At 40.1% G+C, this 13,417-nt stretch overlaps 1 protein-coding gene across 3 annotated transcripts in view; it reads right to left on the bottom strand.

Moving 5' to 3' along the window:
• Nucleotides 1–13,417, bottom strand: part of LOC131255428 (aminoaldehyde dehydrogenase 2, peroxisomal) — a 71,191-nt gene that overhangs the window by 40,869 nt on the left and 16,905 nt on the right. For all 3 annotated transcript variants that reach the window (XM_058256131.1, XM_058256132.1, XM_058256133.1), the window contains 5 exons: nt 9,160–9,252; nt 8,921–9,044; nt 8,708–8,773; nt 8,379–8,445; nt 7,421–7,497 (listed from right to left, as the gene is read on the bottom strand). In XM_058256131.1, the coding sequence (XP_058112114.1) occupies nt 7,421–7,497; nt 8,379–8,445; nt 8,708–8,773; nt 8,921–9,044; nt 9,160–9,252 (427 nt within the window). The remainder of the gene's footprint in view (nt 1–7,420; nt 7,498–8,378; nt 8,446–8,707; nt 8,774–8,920; nt 9,045–9,159; nt 9,253–13,417) is intronic.

The raw sequence follows: 13,417 nt of genomic DNA on the forward strand, positions 1-13,417 counted from the left end.
AGAGAGAGGGAGAACTTTGCTATGCCCACACGCACATACAAGGCATACCATCAACACCACCACATGTGCCAGCATGGCAGAAAGCTGTGATATCCAAGCTGTGTAGATGCTGTAGTCCACATATAAAGCAGGTCCATTCGGTGGGTTACAATATTGGAAACAGGCGGACAGGTTAGAAAGCTTCGGCCAAGTTTTTCCTCAGCCATACATTTGTTTCATAAACTATGGCCCCCTTGACTAGTTCACTGATCTGATTGTAGAGCATCTAAATGGCGGTATCCTTCTGATGCATGTTGTGGATCTCGAACTTATGTGCAATGCTGGCACATGAATGGCATGTACATGAGCTGCATTATACACTCCTGTGCAGCTTGCAAAGCTCTGTGTGCGTGCGCACGTCTCTCTCCCTGTGTTTGGAGATAGATATTTTTGTATGCATATGGATATGTATATAAAAATAGGTGTGCTCCTATAGTATTGGCATCACCATAGCTAGTGGTGGTACTTTGCCGTCATTTGTGCACCTCCATGTTTGGCCAAGGGTCAAAAAATCAGACATCTAAAACTCAGGTGGCCACACCTTGGGCCCCATGTTAGATGTTTGTCCCCTGAAGGACCAATGACACGCGCGCATGCACACGCAGTGGCACTTTGTTTATTCATTATCACTTAAGTCGAAGAGAATGTATTTTATTTTTATTATTAATTGTGTGGAACTCATGCATTATATATTTAGTGGGTTATAGGGATTCCTTTATGGAATCTCCCTTGTGGGTCCATGGGGAAGAATGAAGTGGACACAACGTGTATCATGGCTGCAAGAGAGTTGGGGCAGCACAGTTCTCAAGTACCCTAAATTCCATAGCAACTCCATCAGGAATGGGCAACCTAAGATTAATTTTGTGATTATCCTGTGTGATGTGAAACCAAGGACGAGTTGGGATGGATCAGTCTCTACTAGGCACCAAGGTATTCAATAACGGTAACGGTAGCTGTCACAGCCAGCCTTATGGCCGTTACAATATGGGCCATAGGGACGAAAATTTATCAGCCCATATTGTGTAAGGGCTCCCATCATTATCGTTACATAAAATAACGGCTGTTACTAAAAACATTTTTTAATACCATGATATCCACCATCAGGCATATGTTGCCTATGCCCTTCAGCACATGGGAACGTGAATGTTGACTTGTTTACAAGTACTTGTAATAGGCTCGATTAGAATGCATTGGAGGATCGCATGAAGTCTCTTAGCTGAGAGGCCCATGAAGATAGGATTGGATTGACTTAATCATGTGCTAGCTTTGATTAAATCCTTAGACTTGAGGTCATGGAAGGACTTCATGGTCCTAGTATTGGGCCTTGACAAACTTTTTGAGGTTATATTAGTGGTCGAGATATGGATATTGTTGGGTGCATGCATTAGAATGCAATTGAAGCCTTAGATGCTCCAACATGGGACCCAATTGTCTTCCCAGGACTAAACTGTCAACAGAACTTGTGGATTTCACCATCTATCAAGTGTTTTATAGCTGACCAGTTCTCTGAAATGTTTCCAAAAGTTTTCAACCTTTAGATCTGTTCGTTTTACCGTTGAAGTGTTTTATTCAAACTCAATGAACATTCGGCAGTTAGCAAGGTGTTCCAAAACGGTAACGGTGGCTGTAACAGCCATCACCGTTACTGTTATGATATGGGCCGTTACGGCCCTTTTTGGTTTTTTGAAAAAACTGTTACGGGACCATTACGGCCTGTTTTTCTTTAATGGCCGTTACGGCCATTTCGACCCCATAATAGGTAACGATTATGACCATTACCGTTGCATAATGGCCGTTACGTAACCGATTTTGAATACCTTGGCAATTAGATCTTTGAGTGGCCCACCTCTTGTGATTACATGGGATTTTGGGCCAAGGATGGAGACCACGCACAGTCGTTGAGGATTTGGGTCAATTCAAGTACAGTGATAAGCAGTACCATAGATTTCGATGTAGGGCATACCGAAGTCTATAGGGGAGAGGACCACCATATGGTGGAACTCCCTGAAAGTTCCTCCCAAAAAGAAAAAGAAGAAGAAGAGAGGTCTCCTACTCATCCTCCCTTCTCTCTCCATCTCGTGTGTAGTCCACCTAGTGGACTTATCTTGTTGTTTCTCACATCCATAGCCCATAGTATGGTTGTAGAAGGCTTTTAAGGCAATCCTCTATTGGAGATAGATCAAGGAGAGACTTTTTACATTGAAGGATCGACATCGGGTATCAACATGATTAGAAGACAATGATCTTGGCCACTGGTTAGTATCCCTTGGAAATTTGATTTATCTAGATGGGAAGCAGATCCTTGTCATCTAAATTGGTATTTGAAAAGTTATATGCTTTCATCTTTCAAGAAATCCTAACACCCCCACACCAATTAATGGTGGGTGTCCCACTCAAATTGTTCGGTTTGGTGTGGCTCACCTAAGGTTGGATCAGCCTGATTTTTGGTTTAAGGGCCTAACATGTGAGGATGCATCTGATGGGATGCATTGGATGTCATGAATATGATGCGTGAGGCACACAACACCCCAATATCAACAGTTTCTATGCTAGTACCAATGCCATGTGAGCGCATGCATCTCGGTGTCGCTTGCTCCAATGGTGCTAGTACCACCGTAGCTTACAATTGCACTGGGCTGAGTGGGGCTCACATGATGTATGAATGATATCCAACCTGTCCATCAGACCGTTACCTCAATTTATCCCAAAGGTACAAAAAAAAAAAAGAAGCCCAATCCTAACTTAAGTGGACCATAACACAAGGAACAATTTGAAAGGGTACAGCCACCCTTGATTTCTGTGGAAGCCCATTGTGTTATGTATATGTATAATCCAGGCCATACACCTCGGTGGGCCCCAAACTGAAAATATGGCCATTGTATTGTGGGCATGCCCCCATTGTTCCGCATGGTGAGACAGCTTCCTTGGAAAATTCTGGCCCTCCTGATGACCGGATTACCCTAATCTTTGGAACCCCCTTCAAAATAAAATGGTCCATGCACCCAATGCACAGATGAATGTAACACAACACATGACATTTGACCCTTTTTAACCATTACCACCACATGGAGATAACATTACCATGTGATTATTTCACACAAAAACATGTCCAACCAGTTGAACTACTAATTTACCACCCATCCTTTCACATGTGTGCATCATCAAACCTGTCCAAAAGGTTGTCCCAGTATGAAGATCACCTTGTGCAAAAATCAGCCGAATCCACCTATCAGGTGAGCCATACATGTTTCTTTAATTTATATCAGAGGCTATCCATCATTTTCTATGTTTTGGGCTACTCAATGTGTGGATTGAGCTTATTTTTTCCCTTGGAAATCCTCATGGTGAGGCCAACCTACCAGTTATGGTGGATATCACACATACATGATGCTGGTTAGAAGGTGACACTAACCACAATATCCCTACTCTTTCCTCTTTCGTTTCTTTTGTGGAGCCCACATTAAATGTGTCATCTGAAGCAGCCTAAGAATCCCTATTAAGGAATAAATGATAGGGAAAAAATATACATTCTTCTTATTATTATTATTCTCTGCAACTTTGCCAAATGTCCCAAAGCATCCCATTGCTTCCCTACTTTTGTCTCGTCAAATAGGTAGGACAGCACGACTCATTAACATGTGTTGCAATCGTGTGGAATTAGCAATCCACATTCTCAAATAGCAAAAGGAAACAACTTTGGCAGAACATTATGGTTGATAAACAATCAATAAATGTCATACACATGGCATACATCAATCTCAAATTAAACGGTACAGATCATGGGACCTAAATTAGATTGATCATAAACTAAAGATCACATTAATTTCATATTCTAACTGCCTGATTGGTTGATAACAACTGGACTGCTTAAAGGAAAAGTGGTAAATTGTTCACATTCAACAAAAAAAATGTCCATTAATCCGAGTTTAAGACAATTTAATTTGATCAGATTTGATGGTGATGACCCATCCACAGTGGGTCCCCATGATTTAGATGGTCTAATTTGAGTAAATGTATACTAGTACAATTTTCAAGTGCATTTGTATCAATAATCTCTCCTACAGTATCAAACAACTCCCAAATAAGGATTTTGCTCTCTTTTTAACACAAATGGGCCTAGTCAGGGCAACTCATTCCAATATGCAACCAGTTTGACAGAGTTGGAAGAACTGAGTCTGTGCTGAGTCAGACTGATTTGAGGGTAATTCATGTATTGGAGGGGCAACCTGGACTGCTTGCAGCCAAAATTGAGTCGTATTGGATGACATTTTAAACCATGATAGTAGCACAAAGCATGAGGGGGGAAGTGGTAGTGCATTCGGGTGCAGAGCACCTGCTTCCAAATGTTAGCAAGCATAAAAAGATTAGAAGCACAAGAGAGAGAGAGAGAGAGAGAGAGAGAGACAACAGGTTCGGATGTGAGAGAAGGGAAGCCTCTACTCCAAAATGTTGACGAGTATAGACAGCTAAGAAGTGAGGCCAGAACGTAAGATGATCTGTGGTTCAGAACAGGAACAACACCTTGGTAGAAGGTTTGTGCAATTACGCAAGAAAATAGGTTAAGGGTGCAACAAAGACTAGAGACGTATCCGTAACAGGAAGAAAATCGGATTGCATACTGAATAAACTCTGTTGGGCCCACTGTGAATGTATGTGGTTTATAGACGCTGTCCATCCATTTTTCCAGCTCATTTTATGGGTTGAGCCCAAAATTGAAGCATATCAAAAGCTCAAGTGGACCACACCATAGGAAACAGTGGGAATAATGATTTCCACTGTTGAAACCTTCCTAGGGCCCACAATGATGTTTATTTGTCATCCAACCTGTTCATAAGATCACACAGACATGGATGAAGGGAAAACGCAAACATCACCTTGATCCAAAACTTCTATGGCCCCCAAGAATATTTCAACGGTAGACGTTCAATTCAAACTGTTTCCGGTGGTGTGGTCCACTTGAGCTTGGGATATGCTTCATTTCTAGGCTCAAGCTATAAAATTATCTGGTAAAATGGATGGACAGAGTGGATAAAATACATAAATCACAGTGGGCCCCACAGAATTTACTCAGTACGCTTAGCATATTGAGCTACTCAGTATGCAATCCGCTTCCAACAGGAAAAGCATTGATCAAGGTTGAAGGGCCTAAAAAAAGGATGAGAACTCAAATCAATCAATAATAGAATTATATAAATGTTTGTTCATTCCATACCTTTAGGGGCAACCATGGAGCAAAAACCCAGCCAATTAGATAATCCAAACAGTTCGGGTGTTGGGCATTTCTTACAAGTGATTGCGTACAAGCCAAAGATCAGATGTTTATCATCATCTAACCAAAATGTGTCTTTTGGAATCATAAGCAATCCATGCTTAAGGCCTATTCAATAGAAGTTTCAGGATGATGATTGGCCCTCTTTTTTTCTTCTTTTTTTCTCTGCCTGATATGAGAGTATGTTTTCTATGCTATTGCTAGATGGGCTACGATAATCCAATCGGTGTGATTTTTATACCACTTGGCAACATGCTATGGAAGAAATAGACAATCCAAATTGATGATTGGTTGTACCATGTGTCATTAAAAAGCTTTGGCAACATTGCTAACATTCCCATCAAGACGGGGACATTATAATGCGGGGGCATTTTCACACCAGGCTCGAGTGGGGTGGCTTGTGGGATGCAAGGGCACACTCGAGGTGGGCAGCCCGCAAAACCCATGGATTTGGGGGCCGTGTGAGGCAGGTGGCTCATGTGAGGTGGAACCCATGGATTTGGGGTCCACAAGGGGGTGAAACCCATGGATTTGGGGCTCACAAGGAGGGTTCAGCCGAGGACCTAACCTATGGATTTGGGGCTTGGGCTATGAGATAAACGGATTAATTCACCATGCTTTACTAGTTCGAGCTTCTAGAGCAAGTGATTAATTGTCCTGCATCAAATTGGTATCAGAGCGGGACGTCTCATGTTCGAGACTTCTCACCGGGGGTGATTAATGCGGGGGCATTTTCACACCGGGCTCGAGTGGGGTGGCTTGTGGGATGCAGGGGCACACTCAAGGTGGGCGGCTGGCAGAACCCATGGATTTGGGGGCTGTGTGAGGCGGGTGGCTCGTGTGAGGTGGAACCCATGGATTTGGGGCTCACCAGGAGGGTTCGGACAAGGACCTAACCTATGGATTTGGGGCCTGGGCTATGAGATAAAGGGATTAATTCGTCATGCTCTATCAGTTCGTAATTGTCCTGCATCACATTAGCATTTCCATACATGTGGGTATGTACAGAGCTCTTTTAAGACATGTTATTACAGTAACAACTAACACGCCATCATTGAACAACTTAATACAGATATCAAATTCCTTCCCACTACAATTTTGTTAATGGTATTGACCCAACAACATACTGAGATGGGAAATACTACTACATGCTACTAACTTCAATTCAAATACCAAGCCATGATTTCCTCACCTTTGACATTAGCCCTATGGATTGCATCTAGGAAGCCTGTTCCGAAGACCAATCTCCTTTCTTTGTTGTATCAGTATTTCGTGTATATTACTTGGGCAAGGGTTTAGTATTGGGTGGGACAATGTTGGCACACGAGTGTTGTTTATGAGTTCAAGTAAAGGAGCCAACCACAAAACTTTTGCCAATTAATTTCAAAAGTTAACCCCTAACACCTGTGAGAAAAGCTAAGATTATGATAATAATAGTGATGATGATTATGATTATGACAGGAACATACACATATACAAACATTGTGGCTTCATTTATCAATGCTATTTAACCATTCAAATAATAATAATAATAATAATAATAATAATAATAATAATAATATATATATATATATATATATATATATATATATATATATATAAATCAAGGTTATTTTGTTTTCTCTGTTCTCGAGTTGCAGGAACTTATTTATCTACTATATCTTTTTATTTAAGATGGCCATGACCTTCTACCCACATTTTGTTCTATTATCCAAGCAACATGTGGCTAGAAGGTCATGTCCATCTTAAAAGTATATGAAAATAGCTTCAACCTAGTGAAAACAAGTCTTTGCTCATAAACATGGTCATGCAAAGCTAGAAATTAATAAGAAAAAATAAAATAATAGAAAAGGAAATAAAGATCAAAGGAAGATTAATAACCAAAGTATCTAGGAACAAGTAACGTAATGCAGAAATCATAAGAACATGTTCCCACAAAAGATGACTTTTTCTTTTCTATTGGCATATGGGACAACTAATAGAACGAAGGGCAAATAGTTCCTTTTTTTTTTTATATGAAACACTGAGCTTGGACAGGGGAAATATGTTGAAATTCATATCTGACCAGGCGATTTATACAATATGAACTACGATGATCTGTTTGTCACTTACATGTACCAGAAGACGAGATGTTGCACTGCATATTTGACCATTTGTCCAAAAGCATCCAAAAAGTGTCCATTCAGCAGCTATTCAAACCGAAAGGAATAAAATAAATATGGATACCTAGATCCATGGTAAATTTTACTTCTACAGAGTGAATTTGGGTTTCAGGTAGGTGGCCTGAAACAAGTGCATATCACTACAACATATATACATACATATATATATATATATATATATATATATATATATATATATATATATATATATATATATATATATATATATGCGTCATCATCTAGAGCAGACATTTGTCCTATAATTATAGTGCAAATGAGTTATGTGGGCCCCAACGTGATGTGTCCATGACATCCACTCAAGACCATCATGCACAACATCCTCGTTTGGCCATGGACCCACAAATCAGGCCAATCCATGACTCAGGTGAGCCACAAAAGCAGGAACAGTTGGGAGGGGGAGGGCGTGCCCTCTCCAGTGTTCCGTATGTTGTGCCCCACCCGGGTCATGGATTGGCATGATTTTTGGGGCCATGGCTAAACATGGGAGCATGTGCATGATGGTCAGGGTGGATGTCACCAACACATCACGGTAGGGCTCACAAAACTTGCTTGCACCACAACTGTAGTAAACAGGTTTGCACTATATCATTTTCCTATATATACTGTTTCTGTTTTCATTTGTTTTGCATAAAAGAAGCCCCGCACATGGCAAATCTTGTACTTGGCAACACAAAGTGGAGGCAATTCAGGTGCTGGTGAGAGGAATAACCTTTTCAAACTATTAGCAACTAAAAAGCCCAGAGAACTGGAGCTTAGTGCAACAAAAGCACCTGTTTGTTGAAGAAGCAGTTAAGAAGCTTCATGCAGCTAAGATCTTGTATAAAGTTAACCTGTGGGAATAGGTAAGTATCTGCTAATTTCAACTCTGAGATTCTGAGAAAGCTAACCTTTATCAAGCTCCACATCATCAAATACAAGGATTGGACTTTTTCCACCAAGCTCCAAAGAAATAGGCTGCCAAACACAAAAGCATCAACAAAAACACTAGAGAACAAAAAATGGCTTGGATATTATTAGTTCATAGAAAAACTATAACAAATGCAAGAGATGTTGGACAGGCCATTAATCATCCAATAGCAAGTATTTTATCAGCATAAAAAAAATTTTAATGCATAAATGAACCATGCACCTTCACATGGAAAGAAAATTTTGAAAAGGATAAGATAAACATCTTGCCTATAACATGCAGTATTTGGATAAAAATCATCCAACATACCTTGACTGATTGAGCTGCAGCACTCATGATTGTGCTGCCAGTTGCAGTACTTCCAGTAAATGCAATCTAATTGAGCCAATAAATTAGCGGTAAGTAGAAAACTCAGAGATAAAGGACACCAAAATCTTATACAAGCAAAACAACATGATGAAACAGCAAGATCAGATGTATAGACTTAAGAATGCACAAAATAACTTAACAAGTCAAACAAACCTTGTCAACATGTGGATGAGATGCCAAAGGAGCACCAGCTTCTGGACCTAATCCAGTCACAATGTTTAAGACACCAGGTGGAAGCCCGACTTCTCTACACACTTCACCCAACTCCAAACAAGTCCTGAAAAAAAAAAAAAAAGAAAGAAGAAGAAGAAGAAGAAGAAGAAAAGTCATACATACTAGAAGGGCTAAATTCAAAATTAATATAATAATAATTATTATTACCAAAGACTTACACAGATGCCAACTCAGAGGGCTTTAGTATTGCTGTACACCCAGCAGCCAATGCTGGAGCAACCTTCCATGTAGCCATCAAGAGTGGGTAGTTCCTTCAATGAAAAATGAACCATTTATTTTTTGAAAGACCGCTGATGTAATGGTTCAGTAGATTCCACAAATACCATCTATACAACAAGAAACATGGACACTCCTCTTTCCTATAAATTCTGTGGGGCATCAGATAGTAGTGCACAAAAACTTCAAGTGTAAAACCAGGAAATTGTTTACTATGGCATTCATTCCCCCTTCTTTAATTTGAGTTCCAAGAACGTGCTATAAACTTCAGAGGTCAATTAAATTTAAAATTGGCAACAGATAACAAAAATGATTTCTTTAAAAAAAAAATGCTATTTGAATGCAACTACGAGTCTTAAGGAGGTTCAACACTGACTCTAGGTGTTAAACGTGCTAGCCAGACAAAGCTCAGGACCATGGTTCAAAATATCCGCCAATTCATAAAATATTAAGTTTCCAAGATCCTAATACAATATTGAAAGTGAAATCAAGCCAGACCTAAAATCACACTGAACAGGCCAATACGTTTCAGTCATGTTGAAAGGTTGATAGATGAATAAGGGCCACTAGGCCCAAGCATGCCCATTCATATTTTTACTATCATAAGAATAGAGGGTTGGGGTTGGGGTTTCAACAGACCCTAAGCATCTCTCTCTCTCTCTCTCTCTCTCTCTCTCTCTCTCTCTCTCTCTCTCTCTCTCTCTCTCTCTCTCTTCTTCTTCTTCTTCTTCTTCTTCTTCTTCTTCTTCTTCTTCTTCTTCTTCTTATTATTATTATTATTGTAGCTTCTCACATGCCCTTTAACATTGTATCAAAGCCTTAGTGCTCCTAGGGTTTCTTCTTCTTCCTTTTCTTCTAGGATTTCTTCTTCTTTTCCCTCCATTTTTTCTTATTCTTCTTCAATTCTTTTTTTTTTTTTGAAGATTTTTCTGAAGGACTTGCTAATTTTTGTCTTACCTTGACTAGGGTTTACTAGATTTTTCTTTTTGAAGTAGATTTTTGTGTTGCCTTGGCTAGGGTTTGCTAGATTTTTCATATTGAAGCAAATTTTTTATGTTGCCTTAGCTAGGGTTTGCTGGATTTTATTTTATTTTTTTATGAAGCAATTTTTTATGTTGCCTTGGCTAGGGTTTGCTGATTTTGTCTATTAGAGCAGATTTTTTTTGTATTTTTTGTGTTTCCCTTCCTAATCCTCGGTGGTTCCCCTCTTTCATTCCTTTTTCTTTTTCTTCTTGTTCTATAGTTCCTTCTTGCTTCTTTTTCCTTTTCTTCTTCTTCCTCTTAACCCTATTGAGTTTTATTCTTCTAATCTTTCTCAACAAGTGGTGTTTTCCCTTCCTTCCCTTCCTAATCTTCTTTTCTTTCTTTCCTCTTTTCTTTCCTCTTTCCCTCTTTCCTCCCCTACATAAAAGCTACTTATTAACCCTTTTCCCTTCACCCTTGGTTCTTCTTTCTCATTCTGTTTTTCTATTTTGAGAGTTGTGAGGCCCTTTTCTCACTAACTTGTTGTGATTAGCGAGAGGGGATGACTTGTGGCAGGAATTTTTAGGGTTTTAAATTATGTGTTGCTAAATTTGAAACCCCTTTATTAATCAACTGCAGTTTTTGGTGATCCGGTTCATGCGTTGGTAGATTTGAAGGCTTTTTTTTATGTGTGGTTGAAGCTAAATGATTTTTCTGCTGTTTGGTTGGGAGGTATTTGACTGGATTGCCTCTTGTTGTGTGACATGTGCTCACCTTCTCCACCTCCTCGTTCGACAACTTAGCAACTTCTTCATTTTAAGCCCTCCTTGCCAAGATGTGTGATGTGACCAATACTTAATCCAGGCAGTTGGCCCAACTTATGTATCAAGCAATTTTTTCTTTTCAAGATTGAAAATATTATTAAGGAATCAAAGCGACCAAAAAAAAGGAAAGAAAAGATGAAAGAGCTCTACCAAAAACCTAGAGAAGCTATACAATTTGAAATCCCGCCTGAAAGGCAGCGAAACGAAAAGCAAAAAAGGCCACTTAGGCCAGATGATGAGAGATCAGGGACCAATCTGTTGGGAAAAGAACAAACATCCAAAATTTGATATTCCATAGGGTTGGGCCTGGCACTCTGACAGGGGCAAATGAAACATTATGAAATAATGGTTGTTTCTTTTGCGCCAGATTTCCTGAAGAGTCGCCAACACTGCCAGCCACCATGCTTTGGAAGAACTTCTATAGAAATTGTAGTGCCAACCAAGGAGGAAAGAGAAAATCAAGAGAGCCATAACTTAGAGAACATTGAACTTGGAGAGAATGGTTGACCAGACTTTGTAAGTGAAGGGGCAGTAGAGGAAATGATGATTGATAGTTTCTTCCGTCTCCATGCAGAGGATGCATATACTAGGAAGGATGAGGACCCTACACCGGAGGTTGTCTACTGTTAATGTCCTCTCACTCGCAAGAAGCCAGGTGAAAGCCGCAACCTTTGGGGGGGCACCGTACAACCAAAAGGAGGGGAACCTAGACAGTAAGGGAGGACTTCTTCTAACAATTGGGAAGAAAGATTTGTAGGAGAATTCATTCGAACGAGACATAATCCAAGAGGAGTCGGGCACAGCCGGATTAGGGAGAATTCCTTGAAGGAGATTTAGCAACTCCATCAATCCTTCCAATCCTACGTCCAACAAAGCTCTTCTACAAGGTGGGCACCAAGCTCCTAAACCAGAAGCAGAGAACACATTAGCAATAGAAGAATTCATATTAGAATTTACATTGCTAGGTTGGGAAAGATGGAGAGGAGGGGATTGTCAAGAAGCCACCTATCTATCCAGAAGTAAATTTTGGACCCATCACCTAGACTAAAAGTAACCCTGGATAAAAATAGGCTTAATACTCATTATGTTTTTCAAAATTGATGAAGCTCTATACATGGGAGAAGATCTGGAGAACCAACCTCCTTCCTGTAAACCATATTTGGCCAATGAAATATTTCTCCACCAAGAGGAATCCTCTTTCCCAAACTGTCAAAGCAACTTACCTAAAAGGGAGGTATTGACTGCTAATAGCTCCCTAATTCCAGCTCCCCCCTCCACATAAGTGTAGGGGCACAAAAAATGCACAAGTCGATAGGAGTTTGGGTTGTTGCGCATCAAGGATCCAAGATAGGCAGCCCTGCCCATTACGCGACCCTCTCTCTATCTCCCTGGATCTCCCAATGCCTGACATTCTCCCATTTTCGCGGCCCTCTCTCTATCATCCCTCTCTGTGGAAAATCTATTGCGCGTGACTAGTGTTGCGTAAGTGAATAGTGTTGCGCGAAATGGGGCCCATGGCACGTAAATCGATGCCTCACACATATGAAAGCCTATAAATACCCCCTCCTCCTCTCATTTGCATGATTAGAAGTTCGAAAGAGAGGAGCCGCATGAATTGTGTTGTGTAGTGAATAGTGTTGCGTGGTGAATAGTGTTGCGCGGATTTGATGGGTCTGTTGCGCGGTTACACAATAAAAGGCCTCCACAGCCTTGTGCTTTGCAGTTTTGTGGGTTCCCTTCGCAGTTCGATTTTCAATGCATATACCTCTCAAGTGTCGACTCAAAGCAAAGGATCTTGGACCCGCACAACCCCTCTGTCACTCTGACGGACATCAAATATGCTGAAATGCTGTCGAAATTGCTACTGAATTAATTATTCTTTCTTTCATTGCACATATTCATTGTATTTTGTTTCAGAATCAAGGGAAACATGAGGATGTAATTGAAACTCAACTGAAATTTATGATGATGAATGTTCTTCTATTTTCTTTGTTAATTATTGAATGATAATTCCCATATCGAAATATTTTCGTTTCTTGTTGAAACAAAATGGCGACTCTGCTGGGGAATAACAACTCATTCAATATTAACTTAGAAATTATTTGAAGAACGGTTATTATCAATCGACGCTGTAGTGGCGTCAAAATGGTGACTCTCAACGGGAACATTCTCCCCTCCATCTCTAAAACAAAGTACAATTTTATTTCATTACAGTAATTGATGCTCTGTTTTTAACAACAGGTATTCTGTCTTTACACAATCGTAATGGCTTTTATCCCGACTGATGTAGTTGTTTACTTCACACCTAATAGATTTGATGTGAATTACATCAACAACACACGATCACTACTACAGAAAGTACCAAAGAAGGTTAAATAAGTTGCGATCAAGGAAAGGCAATGTCAGGTGATGT

The sequence above is a fragment of the Magnolia sinica genome, chromosome 9 (genome assembly GCF_029962835.1).
Source record: "Magnolia sinica isolate HGM2019 chromosome 9, MsV1, whole genome shotgun sequence".
Taxonomy (NCBI): Eukaryota; Viridiplantae; Streptophyta; class Magnoliopsida; order Magnoliales; family Magnoliaceae; genus Magnolia; species Magnolia sinica.